We start from the raw sequence: 23,915 nt of genomic DNA on the forward strand, positions 1-23,915 counted from the left end.
AGCTTGAGGAAGGCAGTGTCCTGCCTTCACAGGGTGGAACAGCAGAAGGTGTTTCTGAAACTAATCCAGCGTTATGTGGATATTGCTCTGATGGGCTGCAGACTGATTGTCCAGTAAACAATTATCTCTGATGCAGAGTTTCAGTGAAGGTTGTTTAACATTTTGAATTGCACAGAGGTTTCTGTCTGGAAGAAAGACTCTCCAGCATTATAATTCTACTTCAATGGGAAACATTTTTCCAGCCTCATTAATTCAGTGTTCTTACTGGATAAAGGAAGGATATGGCCTCTTCAAATGCAACTGCAGTAACTCAAGGAAATGAATGGGGGATTTTTACTGTATTTTTATTGATTTTACACAATGGAGAATCTTAAGATGGAAAAAGATACATTTGTGGTGATGTATGCACTTCTACAGGGTTTTGTCCAGTTTGAAGGGGATGGGGAATAAAGCGCAGCCAACCAATGTAGATATTTATGCTTTCTTCATTTTACAGTCTCCTGCCACATTTGCAAAAACACCCGAGTGCAGTGGAAGCTGTTCTTACAGAGTAGATCTGAGAGTTGCAACACTGAAACTGGTGAAGAGGACTTATCTATCCACTGAAGTAACAGCTGGCCAGCAAACTTGGGAAATACTGCATAGAGGTTTGGTGATGCTGAGATGAGCAGAGACTGAGAGAACTGGGCATGATCAGCCTTGAGAAGAGAGGACTGGGCGGGGCGGGGGGGGCATGATATCCCTCTATAAGCTCCTCCAAGGCTGTCACAAAGAGGAAGGTCAAGATCTCTTCTTGCTGGTGCCAGAGTGTAGGACACGGAATAATCAGTCCAAGTTGTGACAACCCAGATTTAGGCTGGACATAAGGAAAAGTTTCCTCATGGTCAGAGCAATACAAGAGTGGAACCAGCTGCCTAGAGAGGTGTTGGGTTCCCCCACACAAGACATTCAAAAAGACACTGGACAGGCATCTGAGTGGGATGGTGTAACTTGGTGTCTTGTGACAGCAGGGGGTTGGACCTGATGGCCTTCATGGCCCCTTCCAACTCTACTATTCTGTGATTCTATGACAGACTCAAGGAAGCTATTAGGGAGAAGAAAGCTTCCTTCAGAACATGGAAGAATTGCCCAAATAAAAAGAATAAATGGGACCACAAGCTTGTACAGGGGAGATGCAAGTGGACAATCAGAGAAGCAAAGAAACAGTTGGGGAACACATTGGTAGCAATACCAAGGTTAGCAATAACTAATTCTTTAAATACAAGGTGGCACAGGAAAATGGAAAATTTTGGAACTAGGAGTTGGTCACACTGGGACGTCAACAATTGTTTGGAACCGTTGCGACCTTGTTTAGAACCCCTTGCCATTAGTTATAGTGGAGCACTAGAGTGGTCCACAATGAGTGTTTGCAGTAAAAGCCTTTTATAAGAATGGTGATGGTGTGACTGCTGTGCAAAGGGAATTTCAGCATCAGTACAAGTTAGGACATCATGATTGTGTTCCATCTGTTCATGCAATTACAACATGAGTGTGTAATTTTGAAGAAATGGGTTCAGCCTTAAAAAAGAAGTCTCCAGGTGGTGTTCAAACAGCCCCACACACCAGAGAATATTGAGGCTGTTCGAGCTGCCATCATGAGGAGCCCTCGCCACTCCGTTCAACAACACGCATCACTGCTACATTTGGGGCAACAAAGCGTGCAAAGAATACTGCACGAGCTGAAGTCCCATCCCTACAAATTGCAGATTGTGCAGGAACTCAAACCTGCAGCTTCAACAGTTTCAACAGGACGGAGCCACTTCACATACTGCCCAGCAATCGATGGCGGCTATTTGACGATTGTTTGGAAGACACGTCATTTCATGCAATGGTGACATTCCATGGCCTCCAAGATCCCCAGCTCTCTGTGATTTTTTTCTGTGGGGACATCTTAAAAGCCAAGTGTAATGCACACATACTGCAACCATTGTTGAACTAAAAAGGAGGATTAAAGAGGAAATCACTGGCATTCCTCTTGACATGTTACATCGAGTAATACAGAATTTCAACAACAGGCTGTCAGAATGTGTATGGAGAAATGGACAACACTTTCGTGATGTTATCTTCAAGCCATAAAATGTGTATTGAATTACTATTGATTACCATCATTAATTGCATATCCTGTACAATATACTTAATTATAAAATGTATTTTAAAGTGTTTATTCGTGTATTGAATGTCAATTTAAAATTTCCTTTTTCCCTGTGCTACCCTGTATATCAAAAGAAAGAAAGCAAACTAAGGAAGCAGCGGGGCCATTGGATGATAATGGAATTGAAGGAGTGCTAAGGTGGGGATAAGCAGATTGCAGAGAAGCTAAAAGAATGTTGTCAGTCATCATAGCAGAGGATGAGAAACAGACAACTGTTCCTAAACTTACGTATTCTGGAAGGCAATCTGAGGAATTAGGAAAGAGAGTAATGACAAATGTTTACCTTATTGATAAACAAAGTCAATAAGTCACCCAGTCCAGATGGGATCCATCATAGAGTTATAAAAGAACTCAAGCATGAAAGCACTGTCCTTCTTACCAAAATATTTAACATGTCCCTAAAATTAGTCCTTTTACCAGAGGACTGGAGAATGGCCAATGTAACACCAATTTTTAAAAGGGGATCCAAGGAGATCTGGGAAGTTATAAGCCATTTACCTTAACATTTGTTCTGGGTAAAATGCTTGAAAGCATTATTAAAGATTGAATCAGTAAGCACATATAGGAACAAACCCTGCTGAGAAAAAAATCAGCATGGCTTCCACAAGGGGAAGTCTTCTCTCACTAGCCTATTTATTTATTTATTAGATTTATATCCAGCTTTTTTCTTATACCAAACTCAAAGCAGCTTACATCATTCTTCTCCTCCTGATCTCAATCTCATCTCCACCACAGCAACCCTGTGAGATAGGTTGGGTGGACAGTGTGACTGGCCCCAAATGATCTCCTGAGTCATAGTCCCATGCTCTTAACCACTATACCACACTGGCTCTCTAACATATAGGAGTTCTTTGAGAGTGTCAATAAGCATGTTGGCAGGGGTAATCCAGTAGATATGGTTTACTTGGACTTCTACAAGGCTTTAGACAGAGTCCCTCACCAAAGGCTCCTGAGCAAACTAAGCAGCCATGGAATAAAAAATGTGTGTGTGTGTGTGTGTGTGTGTGTGTGTGATGGGGGATAACTAACCTATTAAAGAACAAAAGGCATAGGGTGAGCATAAATATGCTGTGAGCCGCCCCGAGGCTTTGTTGCGATGGGGGCGGCATAGAATTTTTTTAAATAAATAAATAAATGGCAAATCCTCCCCAAATAAGACAAATAATGGGAGACATGATAGAGGTTTTTAAAATTATGCATGGTGTGGTGAAAGAAGAGAAGGATTTTTCTCCCTTTCCTGTAGCACTTAAAACTGGGATTATCCCATGAAGTTGATTGGTGAGAGGTTTCAGACAGATAAAAGGAAGTATTTTTTTCACATAGCAGATAGTTAAATGATGGATTTTGCTGCAATGGGAAGTGGTGATGGCTGCCAATCTGGATGGCTTTAAAAAGAGATTGGACAGATTCATGGGGGAGAAGGGAATTGGTGGCCTTGCTATGTGCTGCCTCCTTCACCAGAGGTGGCATGCCTGCATACACCAATTGCTGAGGACCTTGGACAGGAGGAGGTCTTACACCCATCCTGCCTGAGGGATCCTGTGGGCAGCTGGTTTGCTATTGTCATGAATAATCTGGTATATTTTGTTTGGATCTGGATTGTCTTTAACTTGTTGATATTCCCCTTTTCCTCTTAGCTGGTAATGCTGCCACCAGGAATTTAATTCCAATCATATCAATTTACTTCTCCCACAGTATTGTGCGCAAGTTATAAGGCTCCTGCATTGGATTGTGTGGTCCTGAGGATGAGACATTGGTATTCAAACAGCCTATGATGCTGAGTTAGCAATAAACAAAACAAAACTTTATTTTTGCAAGAGACGTATTGGTTTCAAGATGTTCTGTAACTTATTTCCTTCGTGAATAAAACAATGTACAATAACTTCTGACTGAGTTATCTCACTCTTTCCCTTCACAAACACTCCTTACTCTCAAATCTGGGCTACTAGGGTGGTATATAAATGCAAATAATAAATCCTTCTTTCTCTTCTGAATGTTCTTTGACGAACCTTTATTCTATTTATCATTTTTTAAATCTTTCCTTTCTGTGCTCAGGTTTCTGTCAGCTTACATCGCTCACAACCCTATAATACTTGACAATATTATGTTTTGACTCTCCCTAGTTGCTAATATGTCCTCCAATTATTCTACTTCCTTCCCTTTCCTTTTGTCCCTTAAGGACAAAAATGAGGAGTCTGCCTCTTTCGATTCTGCAAACACGTGACTGACTACAGCTTGTTAACTGCTGACAGACTGAAAGCATATATTTCTCATTCCGTGCACACTTGTAAGCTCCGCCCATACACTATCAGTGGCCAATCAATCACCTCACTCACACCCCACTTTACCTTCATTGTCCTTCTGTACCCTCATTGTCCTTCTGAAACTTACCAACATTTAAAGAAACACACACGAAACATTTTAAACTATTAACAGTCACCATGTGTATGGAATGCTGGACTAGATGGACATTGCTCAGATCCAGCATGGCTTTTCTTATGTTCTTATTTTAATGGATATGTTTGCTATGGACTCTGTGGCTGATTGCTCATAGAACACTGACTGTATTAGCCCCAGTGCAGTAATCATTTGGTACACTGGGACAATAGTATCAGCTTGCCCACAGCAACAGCAAAGTTAACACAGAATAGTAGTGGTTGCTTTTGTAAATTAGTGGGAATACAATATCGCCAATTATTTTTAGTTACTTTGTTTTAAATAGTTGCATAAGAATAAAGGCTTGTCTTTTGCTGTTCTCAGTTATTTGAATTGTGGAGTTTTAATAATTTATGTTTCAATTCTATGCCTTTTATGCTCTTGAATGAGGCAAACAGAAAAATATTTTGGGTTCTTTAGACAATAATCTTAATAATTGAAATTTATAGCAATGCCACTATGATGTAGTGGTTAAAGTGTTGGACCAGGACTCAGAAGATGTGGGTTCTAGGCACCCTCCACCATGAAATCCATTAGGTGACTTTGGGCGAGTAGGAAGCCATAACCTACCTCACAGGCTTGTTAATGAGGATAAAATGAAGATGTGGAGAGCCACTTTGGGTCTTTCCAAAAAGGAAAAAAAAGTGGCATATAAATAAAATGTTGTAAAATGTAAATAAAATAAAATATTCTTCGGAGCGGGTTGTTGCGTAGTACTAAAAGCGGTTATATTTCTCCAGCCACTGTGATATATGCAACCATTCAGTTAAGGAAATATTTTTTGGGATCAGCACGTGGGAGACAGAGAGCCTTTTTTGAAGGAAAAGGGAGCGTAAGGAGACTCCTCGTAAACTGAACTTCCGGGTTGTCTTGTCTTGGAACGGTCATGTGACATTTCTTTCGGCTGGCCGCACAGTGAAAGTCGATTTGGGCAAAAAGAAGATGGGGGGTTCCGAGGAACAATATATCTTAGTAGAATTTCGCCTCAACATGGGGTGCTGGTGCTTTTTGAAAGGGGGATTTAGGTCCAGAACTTCAAACTAGATACTTAGAGTAAATGATCCGGGGGTGGAATAAATGACTCAGCCAGCGCCACTACCAAGCACAGAAGCTTGAATACAAATGTTGGTGGTTTGGATTTTGTTTTAGGGAATGGAGTGCTCGAGTAGAGAAAAATAAGCAAGGTGATTGCACAAGTGATACTGTTTTTTTTTTTTACCCAACCCTGAAATCCCAGGGGGGGAAATGGTAGATACCGTTAGCTGTTAATAACACTGGACCAACTGGATTTTGTTGGATGATGCTGCTATTTTAATTTCCGCTCTTTTTCATGAATGCCTTTTAATTATATTTTTGTAGTCCGCTGAGAAAATATAACTGACGAATGATGTAAATATTTGCATACTAGATGCGTAAATAAGTATCTGCAGCGTTTGCCTGATTCTACGATATCCAATGCCACCCCTCTCCCATCTCCGCTGATGGGTATTTACAAGGCTTTCATAAGCCAAGTGTAAGATTGATAGACTCTATTTGCATTGGCAGGGCAATGTTTTAAATGGTTAAAAATGCCAATCGAATTTTCCACAGGAAATAGGACCTGAGCACTGCGAATTTAAAATGTGAGCGATTTTTCCATTGTTTTCTCCTAGAAGCTATCACTTCCGTTCACAGGATACTCAAAACATGGCCCTTTTTTCTCTATAAGAGTAAATTTTTATTTATTTATTTTTTCGATTTATATCCTGCCTTTTTCCTACAAAGGGCTCAAGGCAGCTTACATCTCCTCTCCATCTTATCCCCACAACAACAACCCTGTGAGGTAGGTTGGAATGAGAGTCTGTGACTGGCCCAAAGTCACCCAGTTGGCTCCATGGCTGAGCGGGGACTAGAACCCAGATTGTCTGAGTCCCAGTCCCATGCTCTTAACCACTACAGCACACTGGCTGTGCCACCCCTAATTTTTCCCCCTCTCTGCTTCGAAGAGGAATAGACCGATGACAATTTGTTTCCATTGGTTGCCACGCATACTTTCGCGAAACATGGACGAACATCTGCACAACCAACATGTTTCCTGGTTTGATTGGTGAGCAGAAGCTCCGCCTCCCAGGCAGTTCGGCCCAGAGCAGTTGCGCGGCATTCGCTCGTCTTGCTTTCCGCCGCTTCGCTTAGGCGGTGTCCGGGATCATGCTGCGGGTGTGTCAACGCGCGGGGAGCGCAGCGGCTCAGGTAAGCAGGAGGGACGAAAGATGTGAGAGAGGGAGCGATTAGGAGAGTCACTCTGGCTTTCGTCCGTTTCGGCGCCTTGTCCTCGTAACAAATTGCCGGGCGGGGGGCGGGGGCGTCCTGCGTGCGCGGCCGGGCAGGCGCAACGTTCTTAGCTTTGAGGGGAAGAGCCCTGGCTAACCCTGCGTTGGCTGCCCAGTTATCGAGGAGGGCGGTGGCCATGTGGCGTCGGGTAAACGGGGTGAGGACGGTTCGCGTAGTGTAGGGTTAAATTAAGCTCCCGCGTCCCATCGTGCACTGCGCACCCATGCCTTTTCCGTGGTGTGTGTGGCTGTGTACCTGCAGCGCGTTTGTAGTTCTTATGGTTGGCTCGGCGTAGCAAGCGAAGGCAGAGCCAGCCTGGGAAAGAGCAGGGGGGTTGCGGCTCATTGTGGAATGCCTTGGCTGGCGGTGCGCAGGGTCAGTGGAGGAAGGGCTGCTGGGGTTTGTAGTCTCCTTGAATGTCACCTCTAATCCAGTGGAGGGCCTCTGACTCTACGAATTTTCTCTTATACTTCATGACCAATTTCCAAATATAATTCTGTGCCAATAACGCCACAGATTATTGTAGGCCAGGTCCTTCAGATAGGACAGAAGGAGATGGCCTTGTTTTAATTTTAATTTTTCAGAGGTTACATGTTGTTCCCAGTGGTTAATTTCTATGAAGAGAAGTGTCAGGAACCCATTCTGTTTTGTGCTGAAAGGTCTGCTGTTTCATGTAAAGTGTGAGGAACAGGCTGTGATAATATAAAAACATTTTGCACTATTTCTTGTTACCTTGATTTGCCCTGGCTGCAGTGCTGAAAACAGTTTCTAGGGCTGAACATGGTGCAGCCAAGGGTTTAATTTGCAACCATCTTCTTCAGTTCCTTACCCATTAGAACACTTTGGACCTAGCATCCTAACTAACTAGTAATCACTTAGTGCAATATATGAGCTTGATGGTGGTGATTTTCTTCAAAGAGCAACATTATTCTGTTGTTAACCTTGCTTTTCAATCATGATATTCAAGTGACTAACAATTGTTTGGAAAGATACAGTTAATAACCCCATGCACCCTCCCAGCAGGCCCTAAGGCAAAACAGCAATAGTCTGATTGTATCTATCATTTAAAAGCACTATCCAAAAAAGTAACACTAGAAAGCTTGGTTGCTTGTTGAGAAGTGAGCATCAATGGGGAGCAATTAACTTAGCTTAAGAGGATGTTCCAGATTCTGGGAGCTATAACATAATCACCTCTCCCAATTCTTGTGTCTACTCACTGTACTTGGTGTATATGGGAAGAAGGGGAGTTCAAAGAGATAGTCATGAGACACACTGGGACTGTGACCAAGGCGGCAGTCCTATGGCTGCTTAGTAAGTATAAGTCCCATTGAGCATAGGGGACTTCTGAATAAACTTGCACTGTAAGGCTCTGACCCTGTTGAGGACCGCAGTATCTGCAGGGATTAGGTTCCAAGCCCCGCAGTGGATGATGCAAACTGCAGATAATAACAAACACTACATTTGTGGGGGTTGGGGCACAGGATCCCCACAAAAGTGGAAAAACTGCAAATATCTCTAGAGCCTTCACACCCACTGAGAGACAAAACACATGAGTGAGGCTGGCAAGTACCAAGACAAAGAGCATGGCATCCCCCAAAAGAGTACCTTATTTTTCGCTCTATAAGACGCACCTGACCATAAGACGCACCTAGTTTTTAGAGGAGGAAAACAAGAAAAAAATATTCTGAATCAAATGGTTTACTAAACTATTTAATAAACTATAACAGAATACAGTAATACCATATTTCAACCTTGTAAAGTGAACAGCAGTCAACAGTGGCATTAAGAACCATCATCACTGTCATTAACAAAGTTCGAATATTCTAGTTTTCATCGAACCCATAGAACTCATCATCACTAGAGTCAGAATTTATGAAGCTCTGTTGCTCACAATCACTGACATCACTTTCTTAGTCAGTAGTGGAATTATTGAAGGAATCCACAATCTACACCAGTTATACAAGAGTTGCTGCAGACAATTCAATAACAAATCTAAAAAAGCCAGTAATGTCCACGCTGCCCTACTAGTAAATAATAGAAAAAAACTTCTGACAAAAAATGAGATATTGTATGGTAAATCAAACACACAGCGGACTAAGTAGCCTTTGAAGAATAAACTTCATAAATGAAGGTAATGCTGTTCAAATATCCACTGATCCTAAAAACATTGTGTCTGATCAACTAACAGATAACTGAAAGCTTCCTGATAATCACAGACACATTCCCCATCACTTCCCCATGGGCTTCATTAAAAGACGGGTTGCCATTTGAAAACACACACTGACCTGTGATTAACAGCTCTGACCTGCACCGGAGGAAGGGGTCGGAGCAGGGCGCGCCGAGTGCATGCTGGCCAGGTGGTGCCACATGGTGCATGCGGCCGGCAGCATGCCGGCAATGGTCTTCCAGGCGGCGCAGCGGCAGGTCTTCCCGGGCAGTGGGGGTGAGCAGTCCGTCTCTCCGTGCGGCCGGCAGGTTAAAGGTCACGGCTCCTGCTCCTCCGCATGCCTCCCCCTGAGCAGCACAGCTCTCACCTGCGCTGGAGGGCGGGGGCGGAGCAGGGCGCGCCGAGCGCGTGCTGGCCAGGTGGTGCCACGTTGTGCAGACGGCCGGCAGCGTCCCGGGCATCGGGCAGACACACATTCGCTCTATAAGACGCACAGACATTTCCCTTTACTTTTGAGGGGGAAAAAAGTGTGTCTTATAGAGCGAAAAATACGGTATGTAGTTCCTTACAGATATTAGTGGTTTGTCCACTTTCATGGGAATCCTACTCCCCTAATCCCTGCAAACGTGGAAGGCTGACAGTCAGTGTTGGTTATGTGAAAGCTCAGTAACTGAGACAGCAGATATGGGGATCCTGCTGTATACTTGAGTTGAGATAAGGTCTTGCTGAATTCAGAGTGTCTTCTAAGTGAAACATGCATATGGTTTCATTGTTCACTTTGTTATTTTTCCTGATTGGTTTATAATCAAGGCCACAGTCCAACACAAAGTGACCGTGCAATTCTGGGTATATTTACTCAGAAGTAAATATTGCTTTCTCTGCTCTGTATTCCAGTCTAGGAATTTAGGGCTGCAGCCTAAAGCACCTTCAAGCCCACTGATTTCAGTGAGTTAAACATGATTAACTCTGTTGGATTGCAGCCTATGCATTAAAGAAATACTGAATTGCCTATTTTATAAACTACAAAATGTACTGAAATGATTTGTAGGCTTATGTGCATCCTATGCCTGGAATGAAGCACAATGTGACAATTGCTGCCACTGTGGCTCCCACTGGGTATTTTATCTAGATGGCCATTTTGAGTTGCCTAAATAAAGTGCCAGAGATGGGAAGGAAAGGAGGCTTGGGCACCAGTTAGAATCAGCATAAGTCTTGGCCCTGGCCTCCTTCCCTCCACCCAAAACATCTCTGGTTGTCTTCTTTGATGCTCAGTTGTGATCTGTGGGAGACAACCAGCATGGTGCTTTCTTGGAGTTCATAGCACCTTGGAACTAGGGCTCTATTGCTTCCTGGCAAGGTTATGAGTCTTCATATACTGAATTCTAAGGAAATTCATTATTTGCTTAAACCTTGTAAAGAGAAAAAAGTCACATGCTGTCAAGTTACTTCATCATCTTTGACTTATGGTGACCCTATGAATGACTGCCCTTCAGAATGTTCAGTCAGTGACAGCCCTGCTCAGCTCTTGTAAACTCAAGGCTGTGGCTTCTTTATGGAATCACTCCATCTCATATTTGGTCTCCCTCTTCCTTTGCCTTCAACTTTCCCTGGCATTATTGTCTTCTGATGTGCCCAAGACAGCTCACAATATAGAAGTGAACAGAAAAAAATGGATTATAAACTTAGACTATTTTGGATGTAATTCTATACATGGCTGGCTGGAGTATATGAGGAGTTGTAGGACCTTTTCTGTCTAAATATGTATAGGATTGCAACCTTCTTTGAATTTAAATGTATGCTGTGTTTCTATATTTGCCTTGGAGCCCATGGATCTGTTATTTAAACAGTGTAGCATACTTAAATGGGGGCCTTCACAAAAGACAATATGATGCTTTGTTTTATGACTGGAACTATTCTGAAGGCATTCACTGATACAGAGATAGCAACTTGTGTTTCCCTCCCTGTCCATTCCATTCTTTGAACGTGGTTTTTGAAGTCAGTCTATCTGGCATTTAAAAAATATTTTTTCAAGTTGTGCACAATTTGAGAATGGGGTGTGTGATATTACAGTGGTACCTCGGCTCACAAATGCCTCAGTTCATGACCAAATCGGATTGTGAACAAGTATTTCATAAAAATTTTGACTTGGGTTGTGAACTCCGCATTGGGTGGCGACCCCCTGAGTGCGGAGATGGTCACAATTGTGCTGGGGGTGGGGGGGATGACTGAGATCACACCCATCTTTCCTGCATGAGTGCAACCGTGATCTCAGCCATCTCCCCCCCCCCCGCCCAGCATGATCGCGCCTGTCTCCCCCTCTCGAGCAGGCCCACGTTTGTGCCCGTCTCTCCCCCCAGCGTGCTGGGATGATGGGTGTGGGCAAGGATGACGGGTGCAATCGCAGTCGTGCTGGGGGGGCGGGGAAATGGCCGTGCTCATGTTCGAGGTGGGAGGGGGGGAAATGATCACGATCTTTGTTGTTCTTTGTCTCTTTGCTTCACATTTTTCTGATTAAAAAAAATAGTTACAGAACCAATAACCTTATTTACATTGAACCTTATGGGGAAATTTAACTTGGCTCACGACCAGAGTCCTGGAATGGATTAAGTTCGTGAGCCAAGGTACCACTGTACTTCTAAAGTTTGCTACTTTAAACATTTCTTTGAAAAAAAGTTGGAGACTTTGGAGAAAATGGAGACATCCGTTTTTCCTGTGGAAAATTAGACATGTCAGAACATTATAATTAATACAGCACTTCCTTCCAGAAAAAGTTTACAGAAAGATATTTCTCTTTAGTAACAAATCTATTTGGATAAGAGATTATAAAGGACAACAAAATTATAACGGGCATATAGAAATATGGAATTACAATAGCTCAGGCAAAGTGAATGGTTCATTTTAGAAAGTTCTTGCAGAGTTTGAAACTACAGAAATTTTAGAATAGTAGCTTGTGTTGCCTGACTTTATTGATAATATTGTAAGAATAACAGTATTTACATATAGATGCCATTTACATATGGGTGCCATGGGAAGTTCCATGCTTTATTTCCTACTTAAATCCATTCCCGAGGAGGCAGTGGAAGTCCTGAATTAGTGTTTTGTTTTGCTTTATGCACTTCTCAACAGCAGGTGCTCTCTGAATGATGAACAGTGGTTGATAAATAGAATAACATTTAGAATAAAATAAAGCAATAAAAACATTGTCTGGCTCTCTCTGGGTCCACTTCTCAGACCAGGTTTTTGCTTGCAAATTCAAGTCTTCTGGTTCTTCTGCTGCCACATAGGTTTCTATAAATTGAAGAGCTTCTTCTAGTGTCACCAGTTCTGATTGCATTTGGTATTATGCTCACTGTGGGAAGGACAACCTTTGCTAATTGCTCAGAACTACTTAGCCACCTTCAGCCATTGGCCTGTATTTTCTGACCAAACGCTCAGGGATGAGCACCTGGGCTGAATGACATGTCTCTCATCCTCCTGTGATAGGTCTCTTCAGTCATATAAAATTCCTAAGAGGGCAGCTTTTATCTTGCCATATTGCCTTGCTTCAGCAAGAGTCAGCATACCCAGCTGCTAGGTCCACCCTCTCAAAAGTGTTCAGAAAGGCTTCAGGATCATCTGCAGGAGTAATTTTTAATGTGTGCATATAGGTGCTACACCTCTTCCTTTCACCTCTGTGACTGTGCCAGCTACCGTTTCAGCATGGAGTGTTTGCAGTCTCCCCCGAATTTGTTGTATTAAGGCATTTTGTTTCTGCAATTGTGAATTGAATAACTGATCCATAAGATATGTCTGCTAACTAACAAACTGTTGTATTAGTTTCCGTTGTTCTTGCATTTGCTGCCTTTGCTAATCTGCTAGCCATGTCATCCATGACTCTGGGAGGGCAGATGAGGGGTAGTTGAACCCACTCTTGTGCCCTGCCAACATTCTCCACCAGTGTTAGTGGGTCTGGAGGAAGGGGAACATCAACCCTCACCTTGATCCATTGCTTTTATCATTGGGACCTCAGTCAGAAGGTGATGATATTGATTTTATTGAAGGCTTTCCTAGTTACATTCACCAAAGAGGATTAATGCTCCATAAACAATAACTTGCTTGATGGTATACATTGTGGAATAGATTTTCTCTCCAGGAAACAACCATTGTCTCAAGAACATCTGAATGAATAGCCTGCGATAAGCCCAGGGCTGCTGCTTTCTTCCCCAATAGTCCGTCCTGTTGTCTTGTGTCTAATACACAACCAGACTTCCTTACTCTCCAAAACAGAGCTTCCTTACTCTCCAAAACTCTTCAGTCCAGTGTTGGGGGATGCCAGTAAAGGGAGCAAGCAAAAGCTTTATTTCCCTGTATTGTGGGGGCTTAACCACCCTGTAAGCTGACTCCTCACCCCAGTCAAGGACAGTGCACATACCTTTTCCTGGTCTCTTCTAGGTCACTTTCTTCTTTGTTCTACCTTTTTTGCCTGGCTTTCTGTTCAGCTTGGATTTCTTCCACCATCCTTGTTGTAGTTTCTCCTGCACATCCTTCTTCTTTTGGGCTGGCCTGTAATAGGTCCTGGACAACCCTAAAGAGGTCTGCTGGGAGATAAATGGAAGATTAGATAAAAGTTGTTTCTCTGCTAATTACAAATACTTGCCAAGACTCAGTAGCACCAGCTAGGAGCTTTTTTCCATCTGAGTTCAAGCAGTCTCCAGCATTGTTTCATCACTCTCAGCTGAACTCTAATCCACAGAGTCATACAAGCTGAGAGGATGCTCAGTAACAATCATGTCAATTGCTTAGGTAATAGCTGTGTTCCAGAGTTCAGCCAGGGATTCGACAGGACTACTAATTGTATCAGCTGGAAAATCCCCCAAAGCCCTCTGGAATTCATCAGGATTAATTAGCCTTTAGGGAGGAGTCATTTACCTTTGCAGAGGGGAAAGTTGCCATTGATTAAATCTCAGCAGGCAGTGATCCAAATATGATGCAGAGACTAATTTAAGGACCCCAACCTTCAGGTCACTATCCCCGTGCCCACCGGGAAAAAAATCAGAGTGTGCCCTGCTACATGTTACATGCCAATGTTGTGACATTCCCATGGTTATGACAGAATTCATGAAATTCTGATCTACCTCATAAGGTGCTCTCATCATGGATGTTAATGTCCCTCAAGACCATCAGTCCAGGGAAGCTCAGCTGAGATCACCTTTGTCAGCTCAAGGAGCCTATTAAGCAATGGGGCAGTCAGTACACAACAGAATCTCTTAATATGTTCTGCTGGCACAACCCTCTGGACTTGTAGTCAGACAGGTAGCCTGGAGAGACAAAGTGAGAGAGAGAAGGAAATTCCTATTGACAACTACAGTGCCCCCTTCCCAGCCCACAGGTCTTTCTTACTGTTGAACCAAGAACCCCCAGTGGGCATAACTGGAAGGGACAGACTCCTCCTTGTTCAGCCACCCAGGTCTCAGTGATGCATCCTTGATCAGCTGCCTCTTCCACTGTTAAGCCATGGAAGAAGGAGACCTTGTTCTGGACTTATCTGGCATTCAAAAGCAACTCCCAGAGAGGGCAGGCTGAGAGTAGGACCCCCCCCCCCAAAAAAAAACTGTGAATGTGAGGAGGTCCAAACATGGCACAGTCATTAGGTGTGGGTGTGTTCCCTTTACCTTGTTTAGCCCTCCTCCCAATACCATATCTCTCTTTACCTGATTTGGGTCCCCCACCAAATTTAGGTGTGCTGTTGGGAGGGAAGCAATAACTCCAGGGCAGTGACAACCACAAATAGGAGATCACAAAAGTGGGAGGAAGCCAAAATGGTCGCTTCCCTAATGTCTTGCCTTTGGGTTGTTCATAGCCTTGTGTGTATGTGGGAGCGGGGGGAGGGGTTATTTCTTTCCTCCCAACAGCCTGAATATATTCCTTGGAAGGAAGATGGGAGCCAAGTAGGGAAATCTGTGTTGGGCCCAATTAACATCGTGACGGGTAGAGGATGATACAGTGTTGGGAAGAGGGCTAACCCCTTTGTTTCTTTCTCTACCGTTGGCAATCTTTCCCCACAGCAGAAGTCAAGGAACAGTCTAGGGCAAGTGCCACAAGATGGTAGGTAACACTCTGCCCATTTGTGTTCTAGCTGGCTTTCTCTACAGACTTCAGAGCTAAAGATGTTTGTGATAGACTGAATGAGAGTGAACAAACTGAAACTTAATCCAGGTAAGATGGCATAGAAAGTAAGGCTGGTTGCAGGATCCACTTGATTTCAGTATAATTACTGTATATTGTTACTACCTTATACATGAATAGAAAGTGGAGAAAGAAACAACAGGAACAGCTTTCCTTGATACTAACCAACAGGGAAGACATAATAGACAAAGTGGTAGCTATAGGAACTCTGGAGGAAAGTGACCATGCCACACCTGAATTCTTGATTCTAAAGGAAGCAAAAGCCAAATGTAGCCAAACATGTACCCTGGACTTTAGGAAAGCCAATTTTAATAAACTGAGAACAATGCCAGGTAACTGATGAGAAAAGGAGTCCAAGATGGGTGGGAATTTTTAAAAAAGGAAATTCTAAAGGTACAGTTACAAACAATCCCAACCAGGAAAAGGGGTAGAAGACGACAGAAGAAGCTCATGTGGCTTCACAAAAAGCTTAGAGATTATCTGGAAAAAGACCATGTATAGGAAGTGAACGGAAGGCCAGGCTACAAAGGAAGAATACAGGCAGGTAACACAGAATTGTAGGAATGGTGTTGGGAAGGCTAAAGCTAGGAATGAACCAAGGCTAGCAAAGGATACTAAAAGCAATAAAAAAGCCTTCTTCAAATGTGTCCAAAGTAAAAGACAGGAAAGAAATGGGGGTTCAACTACTCAGTATAGATGGCAAAATGATAAAAGATGGCAAAGAAAAGGCAGACGTGCTCAATTCCTATGTGTCAGTCTTCTCTCAAAAGAAGGTCTATGACTTTCCTGATGAAGGGGAAGTACAAGCTCAAGATTGATAGGCAAATTTCCAATTAGGTTAAATGAATTCAAATCTCCAGGGCCCAATGAACTCCATCCTAGGAATTAACAGAAGAACTTTCAGAACCACTGTTTCTCAACTTTGAGAAATTGTGGAGGACAGGGAAAGTGCTAGATGACTGAAGAAGGGCTAATGTTGTCCCCATTTTCAAAAAAGGAAAAAGAAGAACCAAGGAAATAATTTCCTGGGAAAATTGAGGAGCAGATTATAAAGCCATCAGTCTGCAAACCTTGAAAGCAGTGTAGTGATTACTGGAAGCCAACATGGATTTCACAAGAACAAATCCTGCCAGACTAATCTGATTTCATTTTTTGATTGGGTAAATGTGGACTGTGGGTATGCTGTGGACATAATCTAACTTGACTTCAGCAAAGCTTTTGTAAAAGTGCCCCACAACATCCTGATTAGCAAACTAGCTAAAAGGGAACTGGATGGAACAACTCTCAGGAGGATCCATAGTTGACTAGGAGATGTAGTGGTGCAATGGCTTAATAATCTTGGAACTGTTGATCAGAAACGGTCAGCACTCCAATGGTTTGAACCCAGCTTTGTGGGACAGAGTGAGCTCCCGTTGTTTGCCCCTAGCTTCTGCCTGCCTAGCAGTTCAGAAGCATACCATCTGTGAGTAGATAAACAGGGACCACCACTCAGTGGGAAACCTGCTGGCTTCATTCACAATGAAAACAAGCACCACCAGCGTTGAATCTTCCTGGATGCACTCGGTGAAGGATTAGCAGAGAAAAGCTCCAGATGAACTGACTTCAAAGAACATCGCTAGCCAACCAGTGCTAAGGTAGTTTGCCACCTGTGGTGCACTGGGACAATAACAAACTAGCAACTGCAGGTGCCAGAACATATGCCATATGCTAAATAAAATTAATATAGCTGACTACAGAATCGGACTCAAAAATGCTCATCAATGACAGGGTTAATTCCTGGGCCCAGTGCTCTTCAACATCCCGTTTCTGGGCAAGGTGTTGGAGCGAGTGGTGGCGGGACAACTCCAAGCACTCTTGGATGAAACTGATTATCTGGATCCTTTTCAGTCTGGCTTCAGACCCGGGTACAGTACTGAATCTGCCTTGGTCACCCTGTACGATGACCTGTGCAGGGAGAAGGACAGGGGGACTGCGTCCCTGTTGATTCTTCTGGACCTCTCGGCGGCTTTCGATACCATCGACCATGGTATCCTTCTGAATAGGCTAATGGGATTGGGGGTTGGAGGCACTGCTTTGCAATGGTTCCGCTCCTATCTCAACGGTCAATTCCAGAAGGTAGTGCTGGGGGACTATGTCTCTGCACCATGGCAGCTATGCCATGGAGTACCACAGGGCTCCATTCTATCCCCTCTCTATTTAACATCTATATGAAACTGCTGGGAGAGGTCATCAGGAGGTGTGGGCTGCGGAATCATCAATACGCTGATGATACCCAGCTCTACCTCTCGTTTTCCACTAATCCAGGTGAGGCAGTGGTTGTGCTGAAACGGTGCTTGGCCGAGGTAATGGAATGGATGAGGGCCAATAAACTGAAACTCAACCCAGACAAGACGGAGGTCCTGTTGGTTGGCGGATCGGGCTTCGGAGAGGGTGGATTTGACCAAGTCCTGAATGGTGCAACACTCCCTCTTAGGGACAAGGTCCACAGCTTAGGAGTACTCCTCGACCCGGAGCTTTCTTTGGAAGCTCAGGTGACAGCGGTGGCGAGGAGCGCCTTCCTTCAGCTTCGGCTGATTAATCAGCTGCGCCCCTACCTGGAGTACGACTGCCTGGCAACGGTGACACACGCGCAGGTGACTTCCCGCCTAGACTTCTGTAACGCGCTTTACGTGCGGCTTCCCCTGAAGACAGTCCAAACACTTCAATTGGTGCAAAATAGAGCTGCCAGGTTGCTGACGGGGACGGGGCATTATGCTCACATGACTCCAGTCCCCCGTCAGCTTCACTGGCTTCCCATTGAAGCCCGGGCCCAATTCAAGTTGTTGGTTATGACCTATAAAGCCCTAAACGGCTTGGGTCCTGACTACCTGAACGAGCGCTTACGAGGAGGGCTTTCTCTGCGGTGGCACCCAACCTATGGAATTCACTCCCCAAAGAGGTCCGCCTGGCACCGTCGTTCCTGGTTTTTCAGCGCCAGGTAAAGACCTTTTTATTTAAACATCATTTTAATTGTTAAAATATATGATCTGGCCAGGACAACTTCTTCTTCCTTCTCTTTTCTACTCCTATATTCCTTATTTACTTATTTTATACTGTTAATTTTAATTTTATATTATTGTATCTCAGTGTATTTTTTGTATTTTTGTATTTAAGTGGTAATTTATTATGTTCTATTGTATTTGAATGTATCTTATTGTGTTGTAAGCTGCCCCGAGGCTTCGGCAAGGGGCGGCATAGAAATGTTATAATAACAACAACAACAACAACAACAACATATTTATTAATGATTTGGATGAAGAGGTACAGGGAACAATTATAAGTTTTTCAGATGACCCAAAATGAGTACGATTGCTAATATCCTGAAAGACAAAAAAGAAGATTCAAGATGATCATGATAGGTTGGAGAACTGGGCTGAAAACAACAGAATGAAATTCAGTCAGGACAATTGCCAAGTTCTTCACCTAGGAAAAAAAACCAAATGCATCATTACAAGATGGGGAATGCTTGGATCAACAATACAGCAAATGAAAAGGTTCTTGAAATTGTTGTAGATTGCAACCTGAAAAGGTGTCAGCAATGTGATGTGGCTGAAAAAAGTGCAAAAGCTATTTTATGCTGCATTAATAGAAGTATCACTTCTAAATCCCATGAAGTATTAGTTTCCCTTTACTAAGTACTGGTTAGGCCTCATCTGGAGTACTGTGTCCAGTACTGGCCACCACAGTAAGAAAGATGCAGACAAACTGGAAACGGGTACAGAAGAGAGCAACGTGGATGATCCATGGGCTGGAAACAAAGCGCTGTGAGAGAGCTTGAAAGAACTGGGCATGTTTGACCTCAAGAAGAAGAAGAGAAGAGAAGGGGAGATGTGATAGCACTTTACAAGTACTTGAAGGGTTGTCATAAAGAGGAAGGACAGGATCTCATCTCAGTCATCACAGAGTGCAGGGCACAGAAGAAATGTGCTCAAGTTGCAGGAAGCCAGATTCTGGCTAGATAACATTAAACATTTCCTGAATGTTAGAGCAGTTGAACAATGGAACCAATGACCTAGGGCAGTTGTGGGCTTTCCCACATAAGAGGCATTCAAGATGTAGCTGGACAGCCATCTGAGAGGAATGGTTTAACTTAGAGTCCTGCACTCCATGGCCCCATGGCCCCTTCCAACTCCACTATTTTATGATTCTTTGACTATTGGGCAGTATAAAAATGAAATAAATTATGTTAGGTATTTTATAAATAATACTCAAATTCATTCAAATTTGTAAATATCCTCGAGCTGTGTTAGCTTCGGTCAAATGCATTAATCTTCAGCTCTTGTTAATGAAAGTTACAATTCAGTTTTGAAACCTTCAATTTGCCAAAGAATCAGAAAATTATGAAGGTTTTCACTGTATTTCTTTTTTTTAAATCTGATATATCTACCACGTTGATGGCTTAAAGAAGCCAGATTACTTTGTTTGTGCCCTTTCTCTTATTCACTATATTTCCAATCTTTTGATGGTGCTGATTTTTACAGGCTTAGCCAGTTGTAAACAGGGGTCCATTCAGAGAGAGAGTGAAGAGGAAAGCTGCTACAGCCCAGCTTCCTATTTTCCTTTTCCTCTGTCTAACTGAAGTGTTGCAAACTGAATGGACTTGGAGATCAAGGGACCACAAAGAGCTTGATTGGACTGTTGGAGTTCAGATGAGGATTTTAGTAGCATTGCTTCGTATTACAATATCTGTGCTGTATGCATAATTCCTTCTTTCCCTGGGATCCTGCAAGATTCAGTTGCATGTGGGATAGCATCCATTCATTCTCTGCATATTGGGGTGTATGACCTGAGGGCCACATCAGACATCTGCTGCAGTAGCAGGGGCTGATATATATATATATTTGCACATGGGCATAGACATGCCCACAAACACAACTCACTGCTTCTCTTGTATATACTTTTATATTTAGAAACATTCAGCTTGGTACAGGTGGATAATTTGCTCTTTGTTTCCTTGGGAATAATTTATCAGGGGCTGAAGCCCCCCTGTACCCCTCCACAAACTACCCTCCTTACAGTCATTCAGTTCTCTCCTCAGTTGTTCACTCGTATATATTCACTTTCTTCCAGTTCACTCACATATATGCTCAACCTGCTCACAGCTTTAACCCTTCTCTTCCATCTGCTGGTGAGGGAACATGCTGTATGGTTTTTGCAGTAAAAGCTTCATTCCTAGAGTGTCCTTGGAGCATTTTAGGAAGAGGGCAGAACTTTCCTAGGGAATGAAGAATCTAGGAATGAGATTTCTATGGAAGGAACCTTAGAACCTCTTTTGTTGTGTTATTTTTTTTCCAGTTGGATTGGAAGCAAAAGCTAGGCTTTTAAGATCTGCCAGACAAGGCTTGTGGGGCTTCCTGTAGCTCATGGGATGCGCTTGTCACACGCCTGCGTATAATAAATACTGTTGAAAATGAGTCAATTTGATAATCAAGATGGATTTTTTTTCTTCTTAAGGGACACTTTTAAATAAGACAGGCCTATTTTAAATATCAAATGAGACTCAAAACTAAAAAGTTTTTTTAAAGACATGGATCCTTCTGGAAAAATATAGCTAAAAAGATCTTGAAATGATTTTCATTGAGTGTGTTTGAATCTGAAGTGAAACCTGGTGAGACCAGCTAGAGTAGCTTGTCGTTCGTTTTGTTCTTTTGTCACTTGTCCTGTATCCAGTGACAAGTGAAAAATGTTTCTGGGTGACTAGAGAGGAAAGCTTTTCTAAATTTCAAGAGAGCTCCTGGTTCTCATTGTTTCGTGTTGCCAGTATGCTGCAAAAGGTCTGCAAAGAGGTATGTGGGCAGCAAGGACCAGCCAGAAATGTTGTTAGCTAGTTGTTTACAAAGCTGTCTTAACAAAAACACATGAATGGGGTAAAGCAGTCATGAAATGAGAATGAATGAAGCCATTATGTATAACTGCTTGTATTTCTCTTTAGAATTGTCTGTGTGGTAAAAGTTCACTCCGTCCATTACGTCAGAGTCGTGGATATGCTACATCTGGAGAATCTGGGTATGTAGATTCATCACCTGGTTTTTAAAAATCTGCTCTGTCAGGTGTCCTTTTAATTACTACATTTGACTTACAGATAGCAGAGAAAGAGAAAGAGAGAGTCTTTTTGTATTGAATAAATCCTCTATAATTAATAAAGAACAAACCAAATTTCCCGGCATGTAATCCTGTCTAGAAGCTTTTCCACTCAACCTGTCAACTTTGAATCAAATGTATGAAAAATGTATGATCTTCTCTCTGGTACCTTGTCTGTGCAACTCCTCACCCTGGGAGATCTGTCTAGCTCCCTCCCTGATTGTGTTGCAACTCTTGACTAAAGCCTTCTTTTGTTCCTGCCAGGGCTTTATTCCTTTCCAGTGTTTGATTTTGTTCTGCCTGGTTTTTGCCTTTGTTGTTGGCCTTGTCTGCTATTTCCTATCTGTGATTAAGTGTTTGCTTTAAGTTTGACTGTTTTAAACTTTTGATGCTAGCCTTCTTGCATGCTTCCATTAGAAAAGAAAAAGTGGGAGGCACATTTTAATTTAAATTGCCTATCAGTAAAGTAGTTCGTATAGTTAATGAGTAGCGCATTCAGAGTATGAAATCACTTGTTCTACAAAATTCTTGTTGCAAAGAAAAGGTGCCAGAATGACGCTTAAACATTTGCTGCCCTTGACTTTTAGGCTCTCTTATTTTGTGCGCAGGATATACTGGTCTGGTTTGTATACAAATCAAGCAGTGGAAAACATGTGGTTCTTCGTCGTGGCCTCTGTGCATCACACATATGGGTACTGCGCCTGCGCAGTGCCTTTGGCCGGAAGATTGAAAGCTAACGGTTTTTGGCGGGAAGCTCCGCTCCCCTCCCCCATGGGCTATAAAGAGCGGAGCGTCCGCCATTTGTCCAGTCTTTGCGACCGCCGTTCGCTGTGCCTCGTGCTGCTTTCGACTTTCGCTTTGGCTATTCTTGGTTCTCTCCTTATATATTGCCCTTAAACTACTTTCCCCTTACTTCGCTTCCCATTCTGTGTAGTTTTGTCTCATTTCTTCTTCGATCTAAAAAAAAATAACCCAAAAATATATACTTACCCTCTGCACTATCTCTCTTTTCTTCCTTTTTCTGCGATGGTGCAGCAGGCGGCTTTCCACAAATGTGCTGACTGCGGGCCAAAAATGGCACCTACTGATCCGCACGACCTATGCCTCCTCTGCCTTGGGGAGGGGCATAGGATGGATAAGTGTGTTCATTGCCTAGCCTTCTCTAAGCAGGCTAGGAAGAACCGCGAAAACTGGCTTCTGAGGCTCCTTTGGGATAGGGCCCTGATGCAATCAGAGCCGCTCATCTCTATCCCAAAACCGGGCTCCGCTTCTGTGGCTGCACCCTCACGCCCTTCAGATGAAGGTGTGTCTGCTTCGCTGGCCCCCTCTGCCTCACCAAAAAAGAGGCATGAGAAGCGCAAACATGCCAAAGACAAGCCGGCAGGCCATAAGAAGGCCAGAAAGGAAAAGGCCTCTAAGCCTCCAAGGAAGGCTAAGTCTATGGATCGTTCCCAAAATCGGGACTCAGAGCCGACGGGCCCTTTGGTACCGGTGGCGGTTACGATACCGACCCTGCCCGAACTGATCCTTCAAGAGGCTATGTGGGTCACCCCTCAGGGGTCTCCCCGACGTGTGGTCGACCTCCCGCCAGCACCCCTTCCAACTCTACGGGGGTCTATCTCGGATGGGGAAATTCAGGACTCCCCTCCCAGAACGAGGTCACTGACACCGATGCCCGCGGTGACATTGGAGACAGAAGCTGGCCTGTCCCCATCAGGGAATCGGAGGAGCTGTTCGGTAGAGCAACGCCCGGAGAGTTGGCGTCATCCCTACTGCCAACCTTGGGGAGACCCACTCTCTGTGGGATACTACCCTGCTCCCAGAGCGTGATCCTCACCTCCTCCCCGTGACCAACCGCGGTCTGTGGATTCGAGGAGGGTACCGCCTCGATCCCTGCAAAGCGGAAGCAGCCGCTCCTTATCACCAGCGGAGTCGTCATCTTCTGCCCCGCCATACTATGGTGCTGATTCGGATGACTCTGATGTAGACTCAACCTCCCCGGACGTCGTGGTGACATCCCAGGATCCTGCGTCACCCGATGAGTCACACGTCTCCTTCGCGGAGCTGATGTCGAGGCTTGTCCAGTCCCTGGACATCGACGCTGCCCAGCGCCCGGGACCGTCGACGGATAAGTTTTACGACGTCGTCCGCAGGGAGCAATCAACCTCTATCGTTCTGCCACTTATAACTACCCTGCGGCAGGTGATGACGCAGCCCTGGGACCTACCTTCACATCCTCAGCCGACGTCCAGGAGATATGAATCTATGTACAGGGTCAGGGAAGAAGACATCCCCTTCCTGTTAAAGCACCCAAAACCAAACTTGGCGGTCGTCGAATTCTCACAAGGCAGGGAGGCGAGGGGACATACGGTGCCGAGGGATAAGGAGGGCCGGAAAATAGATTCCCTAGCCAGGCGGGTCTATGCTGCCTCGGGCTTAGGACTTCGCATTTCTAACTATGAGGCGACGTTGGCGCGACATCAATATTTTATTATGCAGCGCCTCCACAACGTCGCCTCCACCCTC

The 23,915-nt window shown here is 43.9% G+C and overlaps 1 protein-coding gene across 3 annotated transcripts in view; it reads left to right on the forward strand.

Annotated features, from left to right (window-relative positions):
- The first annotated feature begins 6,710 nt into the window (after positions 1-6,710).
- IMMT (inner membrane mitochondrial protein) overlaps positions 6,711-23,915 on the forward strand; it is a 53,539-nt gene continuing 36,334 nt past the window's right edge. For all 3 annotated transcript variants that reach the window (XM_044447408.1, XM_044447406.1, XM_044447407.1), the window contains exons 1-2: positions 6,711-6,856; positions 21,241-21,314. In XM_044447408.1, coding sequence (XP_044303343.1) covers positions 6,815-6,856; positions 21,241-21,314 — 116 coding nt within the window. In that variant the 5' untranslated portion in view covers positions 6,711-6,814. The remainder of the gene's footprint in view (positions 6,857-21,240; positions 21,315-23,915) is intronic.

This window comes from Varanus komodoensis, unplaced genomic scaffold (genome assembly GCF_004798865.1).
Source record: "Varanus komodoensis strain SLA01 unplaced genomic scaffold, ASM479886v1 scaffold51, whole genome shotgun sequence".
Classification (NCBI taxonomy): domain Eukaryota; kingdom Metazoa; phylum Chordata; class Lepidosauria; order Squamata; family Varanidae; genus Varanus; species Varanus komodoensis.